This window comes from Camelus ferus, chromosome 16, assembly GCF_009834535.1.
Source record: "Camelus ferus isolate YT-003-E chromosome 16, BCGSAC_Cfer_1.0, whole genome shotgun sequence".
NCBI classification, from domain to species: Eukaryota; Metazoa; Chordata; class Mammalia; order Artiodactyla; family Camelidae; genus Camelus; species Camelus ferus.
In genome coordinates, this window is record NC_045711.1 from 38711159 (window position 1) to 38737858 (window position 26700).

Below are 26700 nucleotides of genomic sequence, written 5' to 3' on the forward strand. Positions count from 1 at the left end.
TGGAAATGTTACTTAAAGCCTGTATTTTCATCTGAAAAATGGGGATGTGCCTATCTCCCAGGGCTACCGTGGGAATTAAATGACATAAAGTATGTAAAGCACCTAGTAAATTTTTGGCTCTTATTAAGGGTCATTATTATTGATATTACATCATTCTCCAGCTTTGTCACTAGAAGCTAATACCTTTCCCTCGTTTCATTTGTTCAGGTTTTCTTTCAACAAACTCATATTGTACATCTGCTTTGTGCTTACTTCTATATTAAGGGCTGGTGATTCAAACCTGAATGAGACATAGTTTGTCTCAATAGGCGTTCTCAGTCAATGGGAAGAGGACGAGACAAACAGATTAGAAGATAATTATAAAATAAAGCAATCAGTGGACAAAGATAATGTAGAATATTGCGGGGAGTGGTTGGGGGAGGCTTCCTGGAAAAGGTGCTGTTCAAGAAGGGACTATGTCTGAGGGTCAGAGGTGAGAGAACAGCATCTGCAGGAACTACAAGCGAGTCCATGTGATTGGAGCATCTAGGAGTAGACCAGAGTCGGGAGACTGTGTGGGTCAGGTTGGAGAACTTGAACTTTATCGGGCAGGACAAATGGTAAAGAGTTTCTGAAGGATTTTAGCAAAGGTCAGATTTACCAATGTTAGATTTGCATTTCCCAGAACTCAGGGGATAGGGGTGCGGTGGAGAGATGGATTTGAGTGGCTGAGATTGGAGGCTGAGATCGGAGGCTGGATGAACAGCAGGTGCAGTCCTAGGGACGCAGCATGTGCAAATTAGATAAACACTTAGGAGATCCAGATTGTATTGGTGGGGTAGAGGTGGGGTGAAAGAGAGGGCAAATAAGAGCAGGTGCCTAACAAGTATTTGTTGAAATGTTGGTTCACAGTGTCTAACGTCAGTACGTAATGGTGCTATTATCTTAAAAAGAATAGGAGGAACAGTTTTGGAGGGGAGGGAGAAATTTTCGGTTTAGAAAGGTGTTTGGAACAACTGCCTGGGGACAGCTCTCAGGAGGGCTCTAGGAGGGAGGGAGAGAAGAACTGAAGTTTGTTAAGAGACAGCTGCAACCTAGTGAGCGGGTGAGATTCTTCAGAGTGGGTAACAGGATACGTAATCAGCCAGGATCCCCCAGCCCACAACGCCGGACGTCGTCTGAGCAAGGTTGCCAGCGGCGGGTTCACGGCGGCAGGGGGCGCACTCGGACTCAGGGACATGGAGCTAGAGGCTGCTGGGGCTCCCTTGGACGATAAGCCAGCTCCCACCGCGTGCCAGAAAAACCAAACTCAATCTGGGGAGACCTAAGGCCTTCTGAGGTAGGGCTAGTGCCTTCCAGGGAAGAGACCCGGTTGGGAAGCTGAACCTCCAGAGCCCAGGCTACATCCCCCTGCCCTGGCACTTCCTCAGAGCAGGTCCACCTCACTGATCAGATCAGGAGCCCAGAGCCCTCCCGACCCGACGCGCTCTTTCGGAGTTCTAACTTGTGCTTGCAGCTTAGCGCTGCCCGCCGTGTCACAGTGCCCTTGCCTTAAGGAGACGTTAGGAGACGGGGCGTAAGGGAGTGCAGGGAGCACCAAGATGACTGGTCTAAGTGGGGGTCCCTAAGGGGACTTAGGAGAGCAGGAACGGGGGGATGGGTCAGCAGGAACGGATGGGGCACCTGAGGAAACGTCCTAGGGGGCAGACAAGCCCCAAACTCCCACCTGAGGATCCCCGAGGGTCACCTTCCAGGGACCGGGAAGAATGCACCCAGGAGTGGGATCGGTGAATCAGGAGAGCTGGGAAGAGGAACACCACGCCTGGACAGAGGTCCGGGGATCCGGGCTGTGCAGACAGCGCCTGGATAAGGGTCACTGGGAGCAGGAAAGCGAGGAATCGGGACACAAAACCCGAGGCAGACGGATGGCAGCGTTGCATGGGAAGGAGGCAATGGAAGCGGCGGTAACCGAACGACCCACGCGGAGCCAGAGCGTCGGGCGTGGTGCCCAGGGCAGTAAGGGGAGCTGGGGACTATGTGGCGGGCCGGAGGAGAACGGAGTGCGGGAGCGGATCTTGATGCGCGAGACGGACCGGCGTGCAGCTGGGGAAGCCCCGGAGTCGCAGGAACGCCGAGCCGGGGACCCAATTCAGGGGAATGGCTTCGGGGTGAGGCTCTGGAAAAGGGGATGAGGCTGTGCCCCTTGCAGTTCCCAGCCCGGCTGGCTGTGACTCCAGTTTAAGGCAGCAGACTACCCCTCAGCGCGCCGCTGTCCCTGACCCCCCCAGCTCTCTTGTTTGTCTCCTAGTCCGGCCGGAACCGGCTTCTGCCCGCCGCGGGGCGGGCGGGTGGTTGCTGATTGGTCAATGCCTGTTTCTAGCCCCCACTCAGCCAATCAGCGTACCGCAGTGTTTCATCTTGGGGGTCGGAATAAAAGGACTGGAATAAAAGGGGGGGCAGAAAAGGCGCCGGCCGGGCCCGATACACACTCAGTAGGAGCCGGGTGAGTTGGATCCTGGGCACCTGGGCCCCGGGCAAGTGGGCTGGGGGTGGGGGTAGCTGGTAAAAGGCGCACGAGTGAGGGCGTAGAAAGATGTGTGAATATAAGAGGAGAAAGACTGAATGAATGAGGACCTGCCAAGGAAGAAAAGACGAATGGAGAAGGGAGCTAGAGGATTGGAGGGGGAAGGGGTCCAATTCCATGGAAACGAGCTAATTGCCGAGGAAACGACCCGGGATGGGGGGGTCGCGCGGGTGGCTCGCGCCGCCGGTTTGAACCGGCTTCGCCTCTCCCATGCGGGGTTCGCGTGGCCGCAGCGCCTAGCGACCTAGAGAGCGGCCAATGGCGCGGCAGTTCCTGTACCATCAGGCCAATGAGCGGGCCGTGGGCGGGCCGTTCCGGAGCTCCGTGAGCTGATCTTGTGGTTGAGGGAACCCAGTCTGGGGAAGGGTCGTCAGTGCGGGCGGGCGGGCGCTGGAGAGGGCCCCAGGGAGTGGCAACCTTCAGGTATGCTCCAGCCCAGGTATCCGGACCTCAAGCTGCCTCCCCTGACAGCCCCCAAGCTAGTTGGTCCTGCTGAGAGCCAGGACTAATTCCACGTCCCCGAGCAGGCGTTAGTCCCTTCTTGTTTCCATGCCTCAGTTTCTCTCCGAGTGAGCAGAGGGAGAAGTCTTCCTGCCTGGACGGGGCAGTTCTTTGAAGCTGAGGGCAGGCGGACTAGCTAGCGGCGGAGAGGGTGGCCCTGGGCCCGGGGTGGGCTGGGGCTTCCTTCGCTGCGCGCACTTGTCTCCAGGGCCGCGGAGAGGTGACAAGCTCCGCGCTCTGCGGCAGCGGCTCGGGCTGGCCGCCCCAGCTGGGCAGGGCCGTGCGCTGACGCCGAGGTCTGTGCGCAGGTGGCTGCAGAGTCAGAGCCGGAGCCGGAGCAGGGCCGCCGCGCCGCGCCGCGCCGCGCCGCGCCATGGCGCCCACCCTGGCCACTGCCCATCGGCGCCGCTGGTGGATGGCCTGCACCGCCGTGTTGGAAAACCTCCTCTTCTCGGCAGTCCTCCTGGGCTGGGGCTCGCTGCTCATCATGCTCAAGTCGGAGGGCTTTTACTCCTATCTATGTACTGAGCCAGGTGAGACGGGCTCTTGGGCTCGGGGTGGTTCCTGGAGTGGGGGCTTTGTGAGAGAGCCGGATGGCGGTGTAGACCTAGCCAGCGAGACCACCTCACTGCGCAGCAATTCCCAGTTAGCAAAAGGCTCATTTGATCCTCTTCATCCAGCTTTGCTGGATACATATTATTGTTTCTGTTTTGTGGGTAAGAAACCGAGGCTCAGACAGATCTTCTGCCTTGCCTAAGACCACACAGCTGGGGACTGTGACAGATCCAGAACCTCCAAGTGCAGGGTGTTCTTTCCACCACCTGGGAACATGACTGCACTCCTCTCCTCCCAGTGCCTGGCACATCACTTGCCTTGCAGTAAACATGTTACTCCCTGACTGTAAGAAAGAGGAACTCCTGACTCAGTGGCTGTAGTGCAGCAAGAGAGAGGAAGTGGCTTGGCCTCCACCCCAAGGTTCATCTAGAATCTAGATGTTTTTCAGTCAGGCGGGTATGGAGTCTCTTAAGGGCTTGTCGGATACAATTTCTTGTCTATTTTTGCTGCTTTGTGATTTTTCCAAAGGACATTTCCTCCCACAAGCTGTGAGAACATCTCTGTGGCCTTCTACCCCCTTGGTGGGGAGGGGAAGACGGGCGAGAGGCATATTTATGGAAATGACACTAGGTCTGTTCTCTTTCTTTGCCACACACTGGTATTGCTGAATGAAGGCTGAGGATACTTGTCTACAAGAAATCTAACCCCCATCCCTGCCTTCACACCTGCTGACCTTGTTTGAGCATCCTGATTGCTGAAGGTCAGTGGGTTCGGCCTAACAGTGGGACCCAAGTGGCTCCCACCCTCTAAACCTTCTACCCCTCTTCCTAGGCAGCCTTGATAGGAAATGTTTCCCTCTGCCCTCTCGCTGTCCCCAACAGTGGCTACCCAATGGTTGAATTCAGTAATGCCTCTCTCCAGTACCTTTGTCCACCAGCCCCTGCCTGAGTCCCCTTGAATGGAAATAGCCCAAGTCTGAGCCCATGAATTACACCACCGACATGCCTTTTTATTCTCGAGTTCTAACTTTAGGTGAAGAGGAAGCTTTAGATCAGCTCATGCTTCCTGTAACCCAGTGTAGAATACTCCCTGTTCCCTAATCTGATCTTGCCAGGAGATTCCTGAGCTTTCCAGTCTCTAGGGAAGCTTTCCTGGGAGAGATTAAGGACAGGAGAAAGGGAGGGGATGCTGAGGCGCCTGGGAGAGGGCAGAGAGTATATCATTTATAACCTTTAGCCTTTAGCCACTCAGAAATATTTCCTAATAGCCTGAGGGTTCTTGGCAGATCTTTCCCCACATCAGCAAGAAATCTTGGGAGATTGGAGAGTCACTCAGACCTTGTTCCTTGAACAAGCTTTTTGCTTTGCCCAAGAGATGTTAGGTGATTAATGACCCTCTAGAAGGAACAGGTTGGAGTGTTTGGTGCCTCCTCTCCCTCCCTCTCTTCTCCTTTGTAGATCATGACCCTTCCTGCTTGCCTCTGTTGGAGGCCTTCTTTCAGGCTGCACAGAGGGATTAAAAACAAAAAGAAGCATCATCATCCCCGGATGAAGCTTTTAGCATCTCATCCAGACTGGAGGACTACTGTGGTCAATTTTTTTTTTTGGACCCACTGTGGTGTCAGAAGATCAGAGTCTAGGGTTTTTTCCCCTACCACATTGTCCACTGATTTAATTTATTTTATGGTCTTGGCAGCACTGGGGCTGTTAACTTCATTCCTGCCCCAACCTAGGCTTCTTCCTTCATGGAAGTGGGAGGAGTCCCAGTGATTGTGCCGACGCAGCGCTGAGTTGGTGTTTAAGCCCTTGCAAGCCTTACTGGGTCCCTCCTGTAAACCAAAGTGAAGGTGAAGGGTCAGGATTGTGGGTTGAACATCAACTTCTTATCCCGTGCCTTTGTTCCGGCCTCTGATTTTGGTTTTTCTGACTATCTGGCAAACCCGCTGACCCAGCATCCTCGGCGGACAGGCTTGCTGATTCCACACAGCTTATCTCTCTGGCCTCCCTGCTCTGTGTTTCTTGGAGTCTGAGTAACCTGTTGCTTGTTAGGGCCAGGAATCCCCATGCCTTGCCTGGCTGGGAGTGCCTGGAGGATTTAGGGTCAAGATTTCTGCTTAAGCCTGATATTTTCATACTTGGTGGACAGCTGAATTGCAGAGAAACAGTTAGGCCATTTATTATGTTTATTGAATTAGGCTTGTGAAAAGCTGACCAGTCTACAGTTGCTTGAGATGCAAATGTGTCAGCTTTTTGTTGTTTTTAAGACTGATGCTTTGGTTTGTTCTCGAAAGAAAATATGCCTGAACCTGTTGAAAGGTTCTCAGAACTCTTTCTCGGGACTCCAGCCAGAATCCGGCCATAGACACAGTGTTGGGTTCCAGCTTGCTGAGGTGGGGGAAGGAAAGAGCCTGGTTCATCGGGTAGTCAGGATTGATGACAGAGGCTGGGGCCGGGGACCTGGGGCTGGGCATTCGGCTTTCCTCCCCAGTCCCCTTGGTGTGGACAGGGCCCCCAGCCCAGGCTTTCCCAGTATTGTGTCCTTTGGCCCCTGGATGGCTGCTGTCACCACCCAGGCCCGACCTCTTTCTTCGTTTTCTCTGTCCACTGGTGGCCCACTGTGACAGGGTCAGCTCAGGGGGCTGGTGCTACCTGTGGATGTTTAATCTCCTCTTTCATCTGACCTACACATGCAGTAAACATTTTCTGAGGTACTGTGCTGCAGGCAGAGCAGTCTGGGCCCTCAGGGAGTCTGCAATCTGCCAGCATCAAAGAGTCATCACACACAGACCTATATAATTCTAAGCGGTGGTCAGACCACAATGGAGAGCAGGGTGCCTGAGGCGGGAGCCACAGTGGGGATCTGGTTCAGCTTGGGTGGGGGCTCTCTGATGTTTAGGCAGAAGCATGGAGGGCCAGAAGGGGTGAACCAGGAGAGGAGGGGGCAGACTGCGTGTTGGAGGAGAAGAGAGAAAGGACAGGCGGGCAGGAGATGACTGGAGTGGTGGGAAGGGGCTAGAGCCTGCAAGAGGCCCTGGGGAGAATGGATTTTATCCTTAAGGCTGGAAGAAGCAATGGCGGTAGAGGAGATGGCCAAATTCACCTATTAGCCTCTTAATGAATTGTTGAGGGCTTGCCACATTCCAGGCACTGGGTGGGGTGGGGACTGTGAAGGTGGGAGATGTGGTCTCTGTCCGAGGAAGTCACAGTGCAGCCCAGCCGTGGACACCAAGGCCAACCTCAGTCTGTAGTCTTGATCCCCACAGTTACTCCACTTGAGGTGGTGGAGGAGCTGTACCCCTTACTGAAAAAAAGCAGAAAGTGGCCCCCGGACCCCAACAGAACAAGACCAGGCCTGGTCCCCACCAGGCTGGGCTGAGGCTGCAGGTGTGGGCAGGGGACGGTCCCTGACACTTCAAGGCCCTCCCCTTTTTGTGATCTCCTCCCACACACAAAGGCCACTGGTGACAGCCTTTGAAAACTCATCCTTTCACTTTTGTTTCTTTGAATAGGACTGTTTTCCCTCCCCCCCCCCCCCCCCAGTTTCGTTTGAATTTCTTCTTTGGTAAGTCTGTAGTCGGGGAAGGAGGTCTACAGTCTGGGCCCTCAGCCTTGGGATGTGTCATAGAGGAGCTTATGGCCTTCAGCCCTCCCCATCAACCCTTCCTCCGTCTCATGACCTAATTTTCCTCCTCCACATCCGCTGGCCCCACTTGGCTTCTTGGTGTCCCATTAAGGTCCCGTCTAGCTTGGCTGACTTTCAGGGGCATCTTGGGGTCAGTCCCATTCTCACTAGGTGACATTAAAGGCCACCTGACATTGCCCCTGATGCTGACAGCCTTGTGTCTATCCTATGGGCATTTTCTGTCTAAAATGCCTCTAACCTATGTGGCACAGCATCATAACAACCTGAAGGTTAAAAGCAGGAGCTTTGAGGTCTGACAGCCTTGATTCAAGTCCAGCTTCCCCATGTAACTATCTATGGGACCTTGGGCAAGACCTTACCTGCCTGACACTCCCTGTATCCTGATGCAGAGTACGGGGTGGAAATGAGAGGGCGCTCAGTGACACAGGAGCCAATAGCACTGAACACAGCGGCCAGCACCCACTGGCACACTGAGACCATGACTAGGAGGCCAGGCCCTGGCCCACTCAGTGCGGCCCTCTGACTGTGTCTTGCTTCTTGTTTGCTGTGTCCGAGGGTGACCTCTCACTTACATACCCCCTGCCAGACTGAGATGCTGCTTCCTGTTGCCGGATAGACTAAGGATTTGAGTGAGACAGGAGATCCTGGGGCAGAGACCATCAGCAGAGTTCCAGGGACCTGCACTCTGGGTGTAGGGGGTGCGACTTGGGCATTTGGAGGGGCCTCCAGCCCCTTGCTCCCTCAAGCATCATCTGGTCAGCTGTTGTGGTTTGTTTCCCTGGGGTTGGGGGAGCCCCTCTGTGACCCAGGGAGGACAGGGGAGCCTCAGTGGAGTCCCAGCACACTCTTTTCTCCCCTGCTTTCTCTGTAAGGATTTTGTGCACAAGTTCTGTAAGTGGGGCTGAATAGGGCAGGCATTGTTCTCACTGTCCTGGTGTCCTCCTAAGCAGCCTTACGCCTGATCTCTGCACACAGTGGACATCCCAATTCCTTGCCTGTCCTCTGGGTTCACCTTCCCCGGCTGGGCTGGGCTGGGCCACTCTGGCTGCTCCTGTAATAAACAGGTGCAGGTGAGGCACCGAGAAGGCTGGGCTGGGGTGAAGGCCGAGCTCCAGGCTGGGAGCAGAGGGGCACCCGGGGGCTTGGCATTTCCTGGATGCTTATCAGTTTGTGCCTCTCCTGGCCCACAGTGGCCCAGGTGGGAGCAGAGGGACAGGAGCAGCCTGGGTGTGACCGTGTTTAGGCATCAGCTAGATCTGTGATTCGTGTGGGCTGTTTACTGCCAACAAAGCTTCTGGGCTCACAGAAGGTTTAATTCCTTCTAGGGCAAGGGCACTCTCCTGTTGCTCCCTGGGCTGACTAGAGGCCACTCAGGCCCCCCACCCCCAGCTCATCTGTTGCTGGACATCACTGCCTGGAGCTCAGAGGGCAGAGGGCCAGGTGGCCCCATTGGCAGGGATTTAAGAGGAGGCTGGTGGCCCAAAGTGTCAGATCCCTGCCCCTGTCATAGTGGCTCTAGGATGAAAGATGGGAGGGACAGATACCCTTCCCTCCCCTCTGACTTCTTTTCTCATGAGTCCCCCTGTCTAGTTGTGGGATGATCAGATGTCTAAACAATTCAAGATGTTTCTGTCCCCATCCCCACTTAATGCAAATTAGGGAGGCTGCCTTGGGTATGTTGCTTTGGGATTTTATCTTCTCCCTTTCCGGGAGTAGAGTCATGGGCTTAGGGGCCCAGCTGTGGTTCCTCTCTGGGGAAACTGGGAGCAGAGCCTCTACTCAGAGACAGTGCTGCCTCTCTACATCTGCTCCCCGTCCAGCCATGGCTCCCTGCTTGTAGCAGCAGACCCAGCAGCACTCCAAGCCCTGAGCAATTTTGTGTCCTCTGGCTCCAGACCCTGCATGGCCACAGTTGGGTCTCATAAGCCAGCGATCCTGGACCCTGGGGTGCCCTCTCCACCCGTCCGCTCTGTCCCAGCTGTGCTGGTCTGCTCACATCTGCATACCAACCTGGAGGTGGCTATTCTTTGCAGGGACCCTGTCCTCCTGCTTCATGTCCACTTCCTGTTGCTGCTGGCAGAGCTGACACCTGACACCAGTGCCGACCTGTGAAGCTGCCCCACCATAGATGAGCAGTTCAGGTCCACCGGCCAAGGCAGTGTGTGTGATGGTTCTGAGCTGGATCCTGTGGGTTCAGATGACCTTGTTTGTCATGTGTTTTGGCTGCCAGCGTGGTGGGGCAGCTTTTAGAAAGCTGAGAGAAAGTGGCGGGGATGGAGGGATGGCAGCCTGACTTGTCAGGTTTTGTTTCTGTGGCTTCAGTGGGGCAACATGATGGCTATAACCTCCTTAAAGCCTCTCTGTCTTCACGTGGGTTCTGTGTGTCCTGTTCAGTTTCTTCTCTCTTGATCCTTTTGGCTAATATGACCGATGTCACTGTTTTCATTCATTCAGTAAACAACTGCTGCGTAACAAGACCTAGGGGAGGTGCTGGGGACACAGGTGATGAGAACACAGTCCCTGTCCTTCAGGGCCCCCAGCCCAGTGGGAGACTAGACACAGATTCATACTATGGATGAAATGTCAGCTGTGGAACTCTGCCCCTAGTTACCCCGCCCTGCTCACTGCCAGCCAGTTGCACCATTGCCCCCATTCTGAGCCTCCAATGACGGTAGTAGTAGTAGTTAACAGTAGTTATAGTATTACCATTGTAATAACTTTTAACTATTGTTTATCAAGCACTTGCTGTGCCTGTGTGAGCTCTAGAATGTTACCTGGATTTTCTCATTTACCTTCCCCAAAACTCTTGGGAGGTAGATACCCTTGTTAGATTGTGCCCATTTTACAGATAAAGAAACTGAGGTAGAGCAAGATGAAGTCATTTCTCCAAAGTTATACAAATAGGAAGTAGAGGAACCAAAATTGGAACCCAGAGGCCAGGTCCCAGCACTCCATCTTCAGTTTGCCCCTGGGAGGGCCTGCTGGTCAGAGGTTGGCATATAGTGTGATTCACCCAAAGTGCATCTTTTTCTGTGACCTTGGGTCACCCTTGAAAGAGGCCTGAGCAAGCCTTGCAGACCTCAGCTTTACAGCCCTGGTGCCAGAGGGCTGCAGTTGGGAGGCCTGCAGTTATCTGAAGAGAGGCATTTCCTTGAGTCTCCCGGTATGACCTCGCGTCTAATCAGAGGCTGCTCCTCTCTCTGCAGGATTAGTCAGCATCTCTTAACTAGCAGTCCCAGAGAGGATAGAGGTCCTCAGCTGCGTGGCGGTCTGTCTGTCCTCCAGCCTCTCACCCTCCGCTGCCGCAGCACTTTTTCTTCCCTGTTCATTGTCCTGGTGCCGGATGGACTTTGGAGGGGGCCATTAAGGGCTGGGATTACCACACAGGCGTGGCCACAGGGGACAGTGACAGTGACACCAGTGAGAAAAAGAAGAAAGGTGCACTTCAACAAGTGAAAGCAAATTACTTGGGACTGCCTGTTTTCTTTTTTTTTTAAAGGGGGTAGGGTGCAGCTCTGTGATAGAGTGCAGTGCTTAGTGTGCATGAGGCCTGGGATTCGATACCTGGTACCTCCATTAAAATAAATAAATACATAAATAAATGAATTACCTCCTCCTCCAAATAAGAAACAAAAACAAAAACTTGTTTAAAAAAAACAACCCACAAACCTTGCCCAAGGGTTCCATGACACAATGTATGTGGTGTTTGATGCTGTGAGAACACGATGAAGAGGTGGCTCAGGGACTGTGTGCTGGAGAGACCTGCCGTCCCCGGTGGTCAGGGGAGCCCCTCACTCTTCCCCTTGGTTGACCGAGGAGAACCGGGGCAGCGCAGTGAGACCGACTGCTGCTTGTCCTTTCCGGGTGGTGTGGGGCCTCCTGTACCCTGGCTGCAGTCTGTGGGCAGAGCTGCCGAGAAGCTTCTAGCCAGCCTGGGGCCACAGACCATGCTGGGTCCCGAGACCTGCTTTTCTAGGTGTAGGTTACTCTGAAATGGGACTTTTAACCTGGGGCTCATGAGTGCTTTAAGAGACACGTGAAGCCTCTGAAACTGTGGGTAAGACTTTGTGTGCATTTCCTTAGGAGCAGGCGTGGAGCTTTCTTTACTGGATTCTCCTAAGCATCTGTGACCCCCGCAAAAGGGAAGAACCTCTGCATTATCTGTTGCTGCAGGGGCCTTGGGCCAGGTGGACGTCCCAGCCTGCTGGGGAGTAGCCTGAGTCCTCAAGGAGCCCAGAGCCAGCCCCTGGCATTCCCAGTAGGGTGACTCTGAATGGGCACCTGCCCCTCTGATCTTCGGGAATCCTGGCCACGACTGTGTGATCAGGTTTCCCTCCCTCTACACACAGAGAATGTCACCAACGGCACAGCTGGGGGCACAGCGGAGCCAGAGCACGAGGAGGTGAGCCGGATGAATGGCTGGCTCAGCTGCAAGGCCCAGGATGAGATGCTAAACTTGGCCTTCACCGTGGGTTCCTTCCTGCTCAGCGCCATCACCCTGCCTCTGGGCATCGTCATGGACAAGTATGGCCCAAGGAAGCTCAGGCTGCTGGGCAGGTCAGTGTGGGGTTGGGGGCTGGCAGGTGGGAACCACCCCCTACCCCGCAGCTAAGATCCCTAGGGTTGGGAATCCTGGCACCTGCTATCAGGTGCTCTGTGGAGCTCCCTACCTGCCTGCCCAGAGTGGGGTTCCTACCCTATCTGCCACCAAATCAATAGCTACTGTGATCCTTGCATTGTTCTAATCTGCATAAAAAAGGCACAGGGCTCAGGCCTGCGTGGGAGGGCCTGGAATTGCTAGTCATTAAGAATACTGGTTTCCAGTCTTTCTGACCTTACATCTCCATAGGAAAAAAAAGATTTTGAATACATACCTCTAATATAAGCACAGGGAATTATCAATAATATGCACACATGTCACTCTTAATGTTTTATGTGCTTTATTTTTCCTTCCAGTTTTTTAAAAATTATTTATTTATTTATTTATTTTGGGAGAGGAGGTATTTAGGTTTACTTATTAATTTTTAGAGGAGGTACTGGGGATCGAACCCAGGACCTTGTGTATGCTAAGTATGAGCTCTACCACTTGAGCTACACCCTCCTCCCCTTTCCAGTTTTATTGAGATATAATTGATATACAGTGCTGTATAAGACTAAGGTGAACAATATAATGATCTTACATATGTCACGAAATGATGACCACAGTAAGTTTAGTGAGCATCCATCATCTTATGTAGTGTTTTATGTACTTTATGATATGTATACAAAAAATATAAATTAAAGTAGCTGAGCTTTAAAATCAGACAATAAAAAATTATAAAATTTCTAGAATTATAAAATAGTATTTCCCTACCCCTGGCACCCTAGTGGGTCATCTTATGTACCTCCTGGGATGTGTTTCTGGTTTATAAAGCCGCAGTCTTCCAGACTCAAGGTCAGTTCACCGAGCAGCTGGCCCTTTCAGGCCAGGATCCTCCCCCAGCCAGTCCCGTCAGGAGTGAGCATTGTGCAGGGCAGTGGTTTGCAGTGAGCGAGACATGTGGCCATGAAGAGAATGGGTGGAGTATCAGTGTCATTCATTCTTTGGAGCTTAAGAGGACTTGGTCCTCAGGTTAGAGCCAAGTAGAGGGGATTCAGAAGTTGCCACTCATCTCCTCTTGCCTGGAGGGGTTGTGTCCATCCCCTGGCTGAGCGGGCACAGGAGCCTGGGGCATGGATTGTACCTTCTCTCGCTTCACAGCTTGGTTCTCTCTAGTCTGGGGAATGGGGCAGTGCAATGGGGTGTTTACCAGATCTGGCTTTGGGGCTGGAATTCCAGCTCAGCCACCTGCTAGCTAGGAGGCCTTGGAGAGTTTAGTTTTTTATTTGTTTTAGTTTTGTTTTTCTCAGCAGTAAAGTGGGAGTCAATTATACTCCTTAGAATTGTTAAATTAAATGAAATAATATACGTAAATTTTTTGAAAGCATCTGATGCATAGCAAATAACCCGAAATGAACGATGTTACCAATAATAATAAACAGTGTACTATTTCTGTTTCTTTTTAGTGCCTGCTTTGCTGTCTCCTGCTTGCTGATTGCATATGGAGCCAGTAACCCAAACTGTGAGTATGCTTTTCCTCTGTCCTTTGGTCAGGGACCAGGGAGAGAGGGCCCAGAGTTACTCACAGGCCCACCTGCTCTAGGAAGCAGGGCCAGGCCTTGTGCTCACTGCTCAAGTGAGAGGGACGCCTGTTAGGCCTTTATCCAGAGACTTATCTCAGATGGGTGGCTACTGGCTAAGAGAATAATTGCCCAGACAGACGTCTGAGAGAAGCTCCTAGAGGGTATGAAACTCCCATCTCATCACCCGCCAGGTCAGTCTCCTATGGCTTCACTGATGCCAACCTGAGAACCAGGCCAGCTGCAAGGGTGTGTGCAGGGGTTGTGAGCTGAGCCCCCTCAAGGCAGCCCAGGCCAGCACTTTAAAGATGGCTTAGAAGCCACCTGGTCCCTAACCCTGTTCATGTTCAGGTGGAGCCGTTGCTTCAGGGACTTTTAGAACAAACACCAAAACAGGACTTGAGTTTCACCAAAATCTTAGCTGGGCTCATCTCCTGATTTCGGGGCACCTATATTTTTGGTCTCAGTGAAGCAGCTTCTTCAAGCCTCTCCTTTGCTGCTAAGGTTAGTGGAGAAAGGAGTACGGGGATGCACGTTTTGCAAGTGCCCAAGCTCTGTAAAATAGGCAAGAGGAGGATGAGAAAGAGACTGGTCCAGCTCCCCAGGTGTCCGACACAAACACCTGATGGCTTGTCAGTCACTCAGCTGGCATTTGTTCGGGGCCGGCTCCTTGCCAGGCATTGGGTCAGGCCCTGGCCTCCCTGAAGCTCAGCCATGGTCCCCCACTTACAAGCTTTCTGCTTCCTTCCAGCCCTCTCTGTGCTCATCTTCATCGCCCTGGCTCTGAACGGCTTTGGTGGGATGTGCATGACGTTCACCTCATTAACAGTAAGTATTGATTTTTTTGAAGAAGGTCTCTACCTCAGTCATCTTCTTGTGAATTTAAGGCAGGTTTTATTGGCTTTGATTTCCTTGCCTTCCATTTGCCTGCATCTGCCTGGGCATCCCAAGCAATAGAGGGTTGCTGGTGGTGAAGTTGTGGCAGCAAAGCCAGTCACAGCCTCCTAGGCTGGGGAGGTCCTGCAGGCAGACTTGAAGGCAGCAGAGTGTGGCTCTCAGAGCGACCCATCCCCTGCCTGTTGACTTTGATTTAGGTGCCAAGGAAGTTAGCTCACTAGCCACGTGCCCAGAGAAGACAGGACCAGCGAGAAAAAAAAACTGCTACCCACTTCCTTTTTTCATATTTTCTATGATATCTCTGGCTACCAGTGCATTCTAAATACAAACTTCCCTTGGAATTACCCTGCCTCTAACTATTGCTTTGTCTAGACCTGAATGAAAAACTCCGGGGAACACGTAGACTGCCTCTCTTCTTGGTTTTCTAAATGCCAGGGCATGACAGCCCTTCTTGTGGGGGAGATGCTTTCTCGGGATGCTGAGCCCCTTCTTATGGGAGCACCAGAACGCCCCAAGGTGTGCTTCTCATTGAAGTGGGTGAGGCTGCAGGAAGGTCGGGGTTGACAGAAAGTCAATTGAAAGCCAAAAAGTCTTGCCCAGAAGGCAGAAGAGAGCTGTATGCAGGCTCACCTGGTCAGGCAGGCGTCCATTGGGAAAGAAGTGAGAATGCTAGGCTTTCGGAGAGATTTCTCTGTCCAACAGGAAAGTCTAGTCTGCCTCAATTTCCCTTTGAGAAAGTTTTTATGATACAATACCTACCGTCACTATTTGCAGTGCGCCCTGGTTTCTGATTTCTTTCTGCTAATGAGTCAGGAGTCATTGCTGTCGAGGGGCCCTCACTTGGCTCTGAGGGAGCCCTGGGGACTTGCTGGTCTTCTTGTAAGGAGCTTGAAGAGGTACTGACATGTCTGTGACCCCTTGCCTGCAGGCTGTGAGCCAGAGGCCAGGCCTGACCCAGAGTCTCTTCTGTTCCCCTTCCTTGTGCTTTGCCTTGTTAACTGTCCTGGTGGGAAGGACTGACTGCCTGGGTCTAGGATGGTGGAGTTGGAACACTTAGTGGAGTCTGTGTTAGGTGAGAAAGGCTTAGCATGTGACCACCTATGCTATGTGCCCGGGGAGTGGGGGACACACATGTATCTGGTAGCTCTGGTTGCCTTGCCCCTGGTAGTGGGTGTGAAGGAGATTTACTTTGTATTCTTTTGTGCATTAAAAAAATTATTTATTTATTTTTATTTATTTTTTTAAAAATATGGAACGCTTCACTAATTTGCGTGTCATCTTTACACAGGGGCCATGCTAATCTCTGCATCGTTTCTATTCTAGTATATGTGCTGCCTAAGTGAGCACTAAATTTTTATTTTTTTAACCAGGCAGATTTTTAAAAAATGACTATATCTCCCTCCCTCTTAAATTCCCAGGGGAAAGCAAATGTTGAAACTAAGAAACATGTTAGAACTGTTAAATATACACAGATTCCACTAAGTTGTATAAATTGTAAAGCAGGAGCCATGGTCCTGTTTGTTCTTTGACACTGTGAACACGACCAACTCTTTCATCAAAATGAAAAACAAAAATCTGGCATCACCCCCATTATTTGAGCCACACTATGCCTATGTCATGGCAGTTCTGAATTTTGGGATAAAAGAAAGAGGAGTTTATGCTCTGAAATACAGAAAGATGCTTTATTGTAATAAAGGCTAAGACAAATAGCTAAAAATCATCACCCCATGAATCTCCTTTAAGAAAGTCTTTAAAAGGAGTTCAGAGTTGTTGTCCAAGAAACCTTTAGGGGAGGCTTGTAGGCCCATAAAGATTCTTTTTCTTTTGTTCTTCTGATTACAAAACAAGAAGTTTTTATTTTAAGAAGTCACTATTTAGTGTAAAATATGGACTGTAAAATTCTGTAAACCAACCTTCATCAGTTTAGAATATAATTCTTCAGTATTTTTTAAAAATCTGCACATACTAATGTTATTCTTTTTAAAAGGAATGCTGTTACAACGTGCCTTTTTCACTTAACAGTGTATCTTCTATGTCTTTGCCTGCCAGTCTTTAGAAACCTACCTTATTGTTTAAACACTGGAGGTCGGCCTCATTATTAAACAGTTCCATGTTACTCTGTAGTGCAGACGTGCCATCATTTATCTAACCAGTTTCCTGCTAATGGACTTTTGGGTTGGTTTCCAATTTTTCTGATTTATGATGCTACAAAATTGAACATCCCTGTTTGTGTATTTCTGTAAAATAAATTCCTAGAAGTGGGATTGCTGGGCCCCAGGATCAGCATGATTTAAATTTTAATATAGACTGTCAAATGGTCTTCCCAAAATGTTAATACATGGATACTAGCCTAGCAGCATGTCTGAGAGATTTTTCTCCACGCTCTTTTCAATACCTTGTCATTCATCTTTTAAACAGTAGCCCTTCTGATCTGGGAAAAAATAATATGCTGTGATGTTAAATTTTTTTCTTTAATTATTAGTGAGATGGGGCATCTTTTCACCTCTTTCTGTGATCGTTTGTATTTCTTCTGTGAATTGCTTCTTTGTGTCATTTGTATATTTTTCTACGGGGTTATTTCTCCTTTTTTTCAATTTTAGTGTTTTATAAGAGCTCTTTCATATATAAAAAATCAGTTCTCTTTCTGAGTGAGTAAGGGATCTTACCCTAGGGTTTTTAGGCCTTTAGGTGGTCTGTGAAAAAGCTTCAGGGGGGCTGGCCTTGCTCTTGAGATCGTAAGCAAGCAACTTGTGTGTGTGTGTGTGCCATGCAGGTGCGTTTTTCTAGGGGAAGGTCCGTTGCTTCCATCAGCCTCTGGTAGGCCTGTATGAAGGCCAGAAGCACAGGAGGAGTGTTCCTGTTAGCTCCTTGCTCTCCCATGGGGAGGTAAAGTCTGCACAGGCCAGGTAGGGACCAGGCAAGAAGACCATCTGGTCATTACCTAAAGCGTTCGGTTAGCAGGGATCTGTTTAAGGGAGGCTGGAGGCTTGTTCTTTCAGGTCCCCACTGCTGGGTCTAGAGCAGAGGTCAGCAAACTGTCGCCCCCAGGCCACATCCAGACCACTGCAGTTTTCTGTAAACAAAGTTTTATTGGCACATAGCCGCTCCCACTCATTTCTGTCGGCCAGTGGCAGCAGAGTGAGGTAGTTGTACAGAAACCACATGGCCTGCAAAACCTAAAGTAGTTACTCTCCAGCCCTTTACAGAAAAAGCTGGACCACCTTTGGTCCAGAGGTACCAGGACGCTGCTCCCTTCCCTGTCGGAAGGCAGGGCGGCCACCCAGCCGCCACCCCCACTCCCTGCCCAACCCCGCTTCTAGTTACATGGCCCAACTCCCTGAGCACTTTTTATATCATCTCTTTCCCTCTCCACCACTGTCCCTGGCCTGAGGGACCTCCTCAGGCATTCCTCTGTCCTGTGAGGCCTCAGATAAGGCCTCTGGTGGCCACTCCTTTCCAGAACAGACCCCAAAAGGAGAATGAGAAGCAGGTCAGCGAGGGTGGGGCTGAAGCTCTTGGGCAATGCTCTCGGGCTGGCCGTGGCTTCTGCTGAGCAGAGCTGAATCTCGTTCTGCCCAGGCCTTGAAAAAGCAGAACTGTCAGGATCGGCTCCGGGAGACTCCAAGCCGGCATCACAGTGGCACCTTCTGTCTGTGTCTCCCACCCATGTCCTAATTTGGGGGACAAAGGAGTCTTCAGGGTCGCCTTTAGGAGCTTCCTAAATCAAATCTCCTACGACAGCTTTGGGGCCATGGATACTCTCTCTGTGATAACCTGGGAGTCTGAGGGGAGTGTGTTTCCAGGGAAACCTTAATTTGGGGACTTTCTGAGCCCCAAGGGGTTTTGTGTTGCATGGACTGTGGTATAAATAAAAATGACCAGGGACTGTGAGCTGTTAGTTACCCCACTGGTGGGGAGGGGGCTCCAAGTCGGCAGAATGCCTTTGCCCCACAGGCCGATAGATGTCTCTGCAGAGCCCGAGAGGGCTGTACTCATGGGTGATCCTGTCCCCTCGAGCAGAGGCTCAGAGGGCGAGGGTGGGTCCTGTGCCAGGTGGGCCGCCCAGAGGCTAGAACTGGGCTTCCCAGGTCCCTGCAGCAGAGAGCCCAGGCAAGGTAACATCCTTGGAGGAGGATGGTGCCAGGTCAATGGTGGTGCAGGGCAGACCCCGAGGTGCCAAGCCTCAGCCTCCCCGCTGGACATCTGGACAACAGCACACTCTGGTCTGTTTGCTCAGTGCCTTGCATTTGTACAGCTCTTTAACTCGCTTCATTGGCTGGAGGAAAACACCGGCCGTCGGCCGAGGTGGCATCTCTGGGCCGCCACCCGATGATCCAGGACCTGGGTTGCTTAGAGATGGGAGCAGATGCCGCCAACACTGTGAACATGTCTTTTCCACTTCATTACTCTGACCCTTGTCAGTGTGGGTGGTACGGGGAGTTCTGAGCTGAAACCCTCCCAGAGAAGTGATTACAAAATGTTAGTAGGCTCCTTCATGAGAAATTTCTCTATGGGCTTTTCCTGTTTGGTTCATTGAAGTCTTGCTTTGAACCTGAGGAAGAAATGATCCCATGGGAGTTGGGATCAGAGTTTGAAGAGAATGAAATAAATACCCCTTTTCAAACACCTAAGAGAAAGGGAGGGAAAGGATTTGGAGTACAGCAGGGAAGCAGATGCCCCCCAGGGCGTGTGTGTGGGAGTTTAGCATTCCTACTCAGCTAATCCATTTCTACAGCCAGGATAGGGTCCCCACAGCATTGCAGGTGCCCCAGGTGCCAGGTGAGCAGGGCTCTCCCAGTGCCTGGGGCCAGCTCTGCCTCTTGGTTTCTGTTCTGTGCCTTGAGAACCCAAAGCAGTCAGCTGATCACCCACCGGCCTGGGAAAAATTCACCCGTCAGAGGGTTCTGTCTCGAGAAGTGGCCCCAGCACGTGACATGCTCAGGGGTGGACAGAGCATAGAGTGGGGGCACTGGCAGGGCTGGACCTGGCTGGGAAAGCAAATGAGGTGGCTGGGAGAGTGGAGTCTGTCCTCCCCACCCCTGCAGCAGTGAAGCGGAAAGGTGACCACAAGGACCTTCTTCTGGCAGTGTATGCTTAGAGCTGCCTGGTTGTGGGGGTTTAGAAAATAGCCCAGCTTTGCTAAGTCCACTTGTCCAGACTGGTACCTGGATCTTAGCCTAGGCAGGTTGCACAGAGCTCTGGGTGTGTACACCAGCCACCTGAGGACAAGACTCGCCTCTGGAAGGGGCCTGAGGGCCAGAATGCCAGCCCCAACTAGGGCTGCACATGGCATCTCCCCCAGCGCCAGGGTGTGCCCCCAGCTGGTGGGCTCAGGAGCTCACTGATTTGGAAAGTCAGTGCCAGGTGGCTACACAGTGGCCCTTCTGTCCCTGCCTGCCAGCAACCCCAAGGCCTGTCTTGGGGGCCCCTGGGAAGAGAGACATCTTAACAAAGGTCCTCCAAGGAGAACAGCCCATCTTCACCATCCTGGAGCCTAGGCTTCTGGTGATTCTTGTCCAGTAGCTGCGCTCTGTGGCCAGCACTCCAGGGAGGGGCCGTCTGCAGCTGCTGTTTTCCCTTCTGGGAAGGTCACACAGCCGGAGCCTGTTTACATTGCAGCCGAGGGGCTGAGAGAATGAGTCACCACCGGCTCACGCGGGGATGGCATCCCCGTGTGAGCAAGGCCGGCATGGAGAGCGGTTCTGCCTGGCTGAACCCACTCAAGCCCCAGTCCTCCCCGACGCAGCAGAGGTGGTGGTGGGAAGCGCCCAGCACCAGGGGCGGGCTGAGGGTGGGGTGGGCTGCACTCCACCACCTGCAAGTGCAGTTATGAACCCCGAGTCAGGAAGCCGCCTCTGCTGAGTGTTTTCCCCGCATCTGTCATTGCAACTCAGCTACAGCTTCCTACTTGGCAGCAGACCTGGTTCTTCCCCCTCCACCCGGCCCTTGAGCCAGCACTGGGGCACTCTGCTTAGTACTCAGCTGTCACTCACTCCATCACCAGGGCTTCTGAGTGGCCATTATATGCAGCTGAGGTCGGGTGGAGGCCGAAGGAGAGAGGAAGGAAGGGCAGGAGGTGGGGATGGGAGTGTGAAGGAGACTCAGGCATGAAGATGAAACAGTAGAGTCCACAGCCAAATGGGAATCTACTTGACAGTATGGCCCTGGACCATGTGGAGGTAGGCCAAGAAGGTCAAGGGGCGGGAAGGGGGCAGATACGCCTAAAAGGAGCATTAGAAAGGATGTAAGAAATCTCTAGCAGGGAGAGCAGACAGAACGCTTAATAAGGAACACATAGAGGTATGAGAGGTGAGGGTATACCCTTCAGAGGCTACGTGAGTTTTCCAAGAGGCAGAGTAGCCCAGTGGCTGTGCACATAGGCTTGACCTGCTTTGAATCTCAGATTTGGCCCTTACCAGCTTGGGAGAGTTCCTTGACTTTTCTAATCCTAAAGTTTTGTACCATTAAGTGAGGGTCATAAGTGACACTTACCTGGTAAAGATGTTTTGAGGGTTTTTTGGATAATAATAGCTGCTGTTATAATAATAATGCTATTATATTATTTTAACATATTAACTATGCTACATTATTATATATTATTACTTAATAGGAAATATTATTTTATAGGAAAAAATTCCCTGATAAAGCCACTCCTGGGCACAGCAATGGGGGAAATTTCCTCCTGCAGGCATGACAGCTTTGGGAGGAAGGGAAGGAAGTGGCTTAAAGGATAAAAAGCAGTTAGTATTAATATTAGAAAAATAATCAATGCCCACAGGCATTAATTAAACCTTCTCTTCTCCTGTGCTTGCTGTTTTGTGACTATACATTGACTACAGCCAGGATGTTTATGCTTTGGGCTTCAATGGTCATGGTCATCCTTGATGTTGTTTTGAGAGATTTCATCTGACACAAATGCTAGGTAGTCCATAAAAGCTGAAACACACTTTGACTATCTATTTAAACTCTCATATTGAAAACAAAAAAAAACCCTACCATGAACTAAGAAGTTAAAGAACAAACTAGGAAAACATACCTACAGTATATGGACAAACTGTGATGGTCTGTAATATATAAAGAGCCTATACCAAAGCAATATGAATATATTAACATCCTCAAAAAAAAGGGACAAATGAGGTATATGCATGACAGATTTTTTAAATTGTAGGAAGAAAGTTCAAAGTCATTAGTAATCAATAAGAGTTTTTTTCCATTTCTTTTTTTTAATCATGGAAAAATTTAAATATACATGGTATTAGAGAGAATAGTACAATGAACCGCATGTACCCATCTTACAACTTCAACAGCTGTCAGCTCATGATCAGTCTTGCTTCATTTCTGTCTCCATCCACCATCCAGATTATTGTGAAGCAAATACCAGTCATTGATACATTTCTTCCATATACACAAAGAAATGGATTTAAAACAACAGGGGTATTGGTGAAAGTGGCAAATACTAAAAATAATGACAACACACAATAGTGGAGTGGCTACCATGGAAGAGATGCTCTACTATGCTGCTGGTAGGAGTATCAGTTGGTCTAAGTTTTCTGGAAGACAGTTTGGCACAGAGTATCACAAACACTTAAAAATGTGTATTCCCTTTGCCAGGTGATTCTACTTTTGGGAATTTACCTTAAGGAAATGATAGTTATTTGCATATCAATTTATCTTTAAGAATGTTCATTAAAATGTTATTTGAGGGGGGAGGGTATAGCTCAGTGGTAGTGTATGTTCTTAGCAAGCACAAGGTCCTGGGTTTAGTCTCCAGCATCTTCATTAAAAGTAAATAAATAAGCCTAATTACCTCCCCCCGTCAAAAAATGTTATTTATGATAAAAATTAAAAAGGATCTAAGGTCCAGCATCAGAGAAATAGTTTCATAAATTATAGACCATTCAGATAAGAAAATACCAGACAGTTACTGCAAATTATGTTGAAGATAAATACTAAATTAGAAAATATTTATAATATATCAAGTAAAAAAGAAAAAGTTCATCAAATAATATATAGCATATGATCCCAGTTTGGTTAAAAATTATAGGTATTTATAGGAAAAAGATCGAAGGGAAATACATAAAAATGATAATATGGCTGTGTCAAGGGAATTTTTATTTCATCCTTTATGTGTACTTTGTTCCAGATATTTTACAGTGGACTTGCATTGCTTTTCTAATCAGGAAAGATAATCATAATTTAAAATATGAGTTGTAAATATTGATGAGAAGGCTGTGTAATGTGGTTTGCCCTGAGGCTCTGTACTGCCTAGAAATGGCCCTGCTGACCAAAATAACATGTTAGGGAAGAGAATTTTCAGTGTGTTACAAAGAATGTTCCAGGCAGGGAGAGGCAGGGAAGCAAGGATGGCAGCTGGAGGGCGGCTGCCCTGGACCAGGAATGAGGGCAGGGGTCTCATCCAGAGGGGAGTGTAAACTCAGTCTCCTCTCTCAGCTTCCCGTTCTTCCCTGTCCTGGATCCAGTTCTGGGGGGAATACTCCAGAAGGTTAGGTCAGAGTTGCAAGCTGGCCCCAAACCCCTATTCTGTTGGCCTCTAGCCTGGGTTAGGGTAGAAGGAAAAGGGCTAGCTAGCAAGCTGTCTGCTTTTCAGAAGTATCCCTTCACCCTGTGGAATAGTTGGGGACACTCTTTGTACCCAAAGGTGACCGCAGCAACAGAAGTGTTTCCTGGCTTGACTGTGCACCAAGTGGCCTTTTCTACATCAGGCTCTTGTCCTCCGTCTACTCTTGTGGTTGGGTTCGAAGCCCTCGTTGACTCCTTTCCTCCTTTACGTGCCCTGGCTGGAGTGGCATCTCAGGCTGGAACAGTTTCCATACAAGCAGAACTAATCTTTGGATTCTCCCTGGAGCAGGTAGGGCCCCAGAAATGCCTCCCCAACAAGGCTGCCTCACTGGGGTAGCCAGCATGGCATGGCCCAAATATGTGAGCTCAGGAACCGAGGCATGTCCTCTGAACCACAGCATACCTGGGAGGCAGGTGTACAAAGAGTAAGACTGGGCACCTTTAGTGCTCACCTGAGTGTGCCTGGGCACACATGAGCACATCACGTTTCCTCTGTCTCCTGCTAGGGGAGCTTCCATACGCTTTTTCCCTCCCTCTTACCCTCTCTGAGAAGTCTAAGTGGACAGAGGGTCCACTCTGCGTGAAGGCTGGCAGAAGAGCTCTTTGTATGCTGAGAATTCTTTGGGGAGCCTCGAGAGCCACCCTGGCCTCCTACCATAAGATGGCTTTGTTGGCCATACACTGTAGACTTACTCATTTTTATTTTCAATCCTAGGATCCCAAAACATCTCAAGTCTCTGACTGATGTTTTTTTATATTTCCCTGTGCTATACAGTAGAATCTTGTTTATCTATTCTACAATTTTGAAATCCCGTCTATCCCTTCTCACCTTCTGCCCCCTTGGCAACCACAAGTTTATATTTTGTGTCTACGAGTCTATTTCTGTTTTGTATTTATGCTTTGTTTTTTTGTTTTTGTTTTTTAGATTCCACATATGAGCGATCTCATATGGTATTTTTCTTTCTCTTTCTGGCTTACTTCCCTTAGAATGACATTCTCCAGGAGCATCCATGTTGCTGCAAATGGTGTTATGTTGTCGGTTTTTATGGCTGAATAGTATTCCATTGTATAAATATACCACGTCTTCTTTATCCAGTCATCCGTTGATGGACATTTAGGCTGTTTCCATGTCTTGGCTATCGTAAATAGTGCTGCTATGAACATTGGGGTGTAGGTATCATCCTGAAGTAGGGTTCCTTCTGGATATAAGCCCAGGAGTGGGATTCCTGGGTCATATGGTAAGTCTATTCCTAGTCTTTTGAGGAATCTCCATACTGTTTTCCACAGTGGCTGCACCAAACTGCATTCCCACCAGCAGTGTAGGAGGGTCCCCCTTTCTCCACAGCCTCTCCAGCATTTGTCATTTGTGGATTTTTGAATGATGGGCATTCTGACTGGTGTGAGGTGATACCTCATTGTAGTTTTGATTTGCATTTCTCTGATAATTAGTGATATTGAGCATTTTTTCATCTGCTTATTGATCATTTGTATGTCTTCCTTAGAGAATTGCTTGTTCAGGTCTTTTGCCCATCTTTGGATTGGGTTGTTTGGTTGTTTCTTCATATGCAAGTTTTTATGTGGACATGTTTTCATTCCTCTTGGGTATATACCTAGGAGTGAAATTTCTGGGTCAGATGATAACTCTGTATTTAACTATTTGAGGAACTGCCAGACTGTTTTACAGAGTGGCTATGCACCATTTTACATTCCCACCAGTAATGAAGGAGAGGGTTCTGATTCTTCTGTGTCATCACCAACATTTGTAATTACTTGATTTTTTTTTTAATGATAGCCAACAGGGGTATGGAGTGGTATCTCGTGGTTTTGATCTGCATTTCTCTATCATTAATGATACTGAGTATCTTTCTGTATGCTTTTTGGCCACTTGTTTATCTTCTTTGGGGAAATGTCTTTTCAGATCCTTTGCCCATTTCAAAAATGGTTATCTTCTTATTATTGAGTTGTAAGAGTTCTTTATAGATCCCAGATACAAGTCCCTTATCAGATAGATGATTTGTAAAACTTTTCTCTCTTCCGTGCATTGTCATTTCACTTTCTCAATGGTGTCTTTTGAAGCACAAACGTCATGATGTTTCTTATTCATTAAAAAAAACTTTTTTAAAATTTCTTTTTTTAGTGGAGGTACTGGGGATTGAACCCAGGACCTCGGGCATGCTAAGCACACCCTCTACCAGAGTTATACCCTCCCCCTGCTTACTCATTTTTAACTGTGGTCAAAACAGTCAGAAATGATGAGAGGCAGGTAGGTAAACACGTTCTAACTCCGTTCATCAACAGTGGATCAGCTTGCAGGCAGCCATCACGTGGTCCATGTTTGATAAAACTCCAAAATGATTCCAGACAAATGGGGGAGGGGAACGTAGGTTAGGTCCTTTATAAACAGCCTGAGTTCAGTGAAACAGGTTGGCAGGTCCAGAGAGCAATTCTCAATGCCAGAGACCTCATGGGTGTGGATGGGAAACCTTCCCAGCACACGGTTCGAGCTCTCCTGAGGTTAGCCAGAGAAGGAAGCCAAGACTGGCTGTTTGGGAGGATGCATTTTGCCCAATGTCTGTTTGAATCCATGCCTGGGTCTGTGTGGAATCTCCGAGGGTTTTAGCAATGCAGCCGTGTCTGGTGGGCTCAGAACGAGCTGCTGTGAGAAGGGAAGAGTGGCCTGGCAGGGAAGAGAGTCTGAGCCTTTCTTGCCGTTGGTCTTCTCAGGTGCAAAACGTCAGGTGGGAAGGGAATGCTCTCCTTGCACCTGGGCATTCAGAAGCAGCAATCCTGAGCCAGCCCCCTCCTCCACGCTGGGGGGACTGTAGAATTCTGATTGGCACCTTCCAGAGACCTACCCTTCTCAGAACCGAAAGCAGCTTTTGCTGACATCTGGCCCTTCTGGGACACTGATATTTTTATTTATAAAATTACACTCTCATCCCCAAATAGATTCTTATTTTTAACAGCTTGCTCCCTTTGAGGGATGCCTCAGGCTCCCAGCTTTGCTCGCTGGCATCTCCTTCTAACCCTGCAAAGAGAGAAAGCCCCTGGCCTGTGCTGGAGCAGAGAGGAGGGAGGCTGGCCAGCCAGGGAGTCCACCAGCTCTGTCTTCCCTTGCACAGTCCGAGTTCTGCATTACTCTCCTCCTCTTCCTTTATCAGCCTCAGTCTGGGAAGAAAAACTTCCAATTAGCAGTGATTTACCCAGACTAATCCCCCTGTGAGTTACTCGGGGAGGAAAGCAGGTAAGAAATGGTGCCTGAGGATGCCTTGAATCTCTCTTCCCCTCCTTCATCCATCCCCTGTCCATTCTCTCAGCCAAAGTCTCTCTTGCGTCTTGTCTTTCAGCTGCCCAATATGTTTGGTGACCTTCGGTCCACATTTATTGCCTTGATGATTGGATCCTATGCCTCCTCAGCAGTCACCTTCCCAGGAGTCAAGGTGAGGGTGTGTCTGAGCAGAGGCCTCTCCCAAGACTCTCTCAACCCTCTCTGAAGAGGGAAGTAATTGTGGGTGCCCGGGGCCGGCCCCTCCCCCCACCTGCATGGGAGGATGCACCTGGGTACCTCGGAGTAAGAAGAAACCCGCTGAGCTTGGGGAGGAGAGGGGGGATGGAAAATTCAAGCATGTGACTTTAGGCTGCCTCTGCATTTCTGGGCTGGGGGAGAGACAGTGGAGGGGGTGGGTGTTTGTCGCTGGTCCTGAGTCCAACTCCAGTCCCCCCACCCCCAGATCTGTTGTTGTTGAACTGTTGCTCTCACTGCCAGAGCGCGGCTCTTGGCCAAGTTGGTTCAGCTGTTTCCC

General features: G+C 50.0%; 1 protein-coding gene and 1 non-coding gene across 7 annotated transcripts in view; one reads left to right on the top strand and one right to left on the bottom strand.

Annotated features, from left to right (window-relative positions):
• Positions 1–2352: 2352 nt before the first annotated feature.
• Positions 2353–26700, top strand: part of SLC43A2 (solute carrier family 43 member 2) — a 39754-nt gene continuing 15406 nt past the window's right edge. For 3 of the 6 annotated variants that reach the window (XM_006184987.3, XM_032457482.1, XM_032457484.1), the window contains exons 1-5: positions 3438–3597; positions 11611–11818; positions 13307–13362; positions 14172–14248; positions 26245–26337. In XM_006184987.3, coding sequence (XP_006185049.2) covers positions 3438–3597; positions 11611–11818; positions 13307–13362; positions 14172–14248; positions 26245–26337 — 594 coding nt within the window. Of the gene's footprint in view, positions 2483–2848; positions 2987–3372; positions 3598–11610; positions 11819–13306; positions 13363–14171; positions 14249–26244; positions 26338–26700 lie in introns of those variants that run through there. The other 3 variants (XM_032457481.1, XM_032457480.1, XM_032457485.1) reach the window with 3 other exon arrangements.
• Positions 15561–15664, bottom strand: LOC116656943. Its single transcript, XR_004311946.1, has one exon. It is a non-coding gene; the product is annotated as a U6 spliceosomal RNA (small nuclear RNA).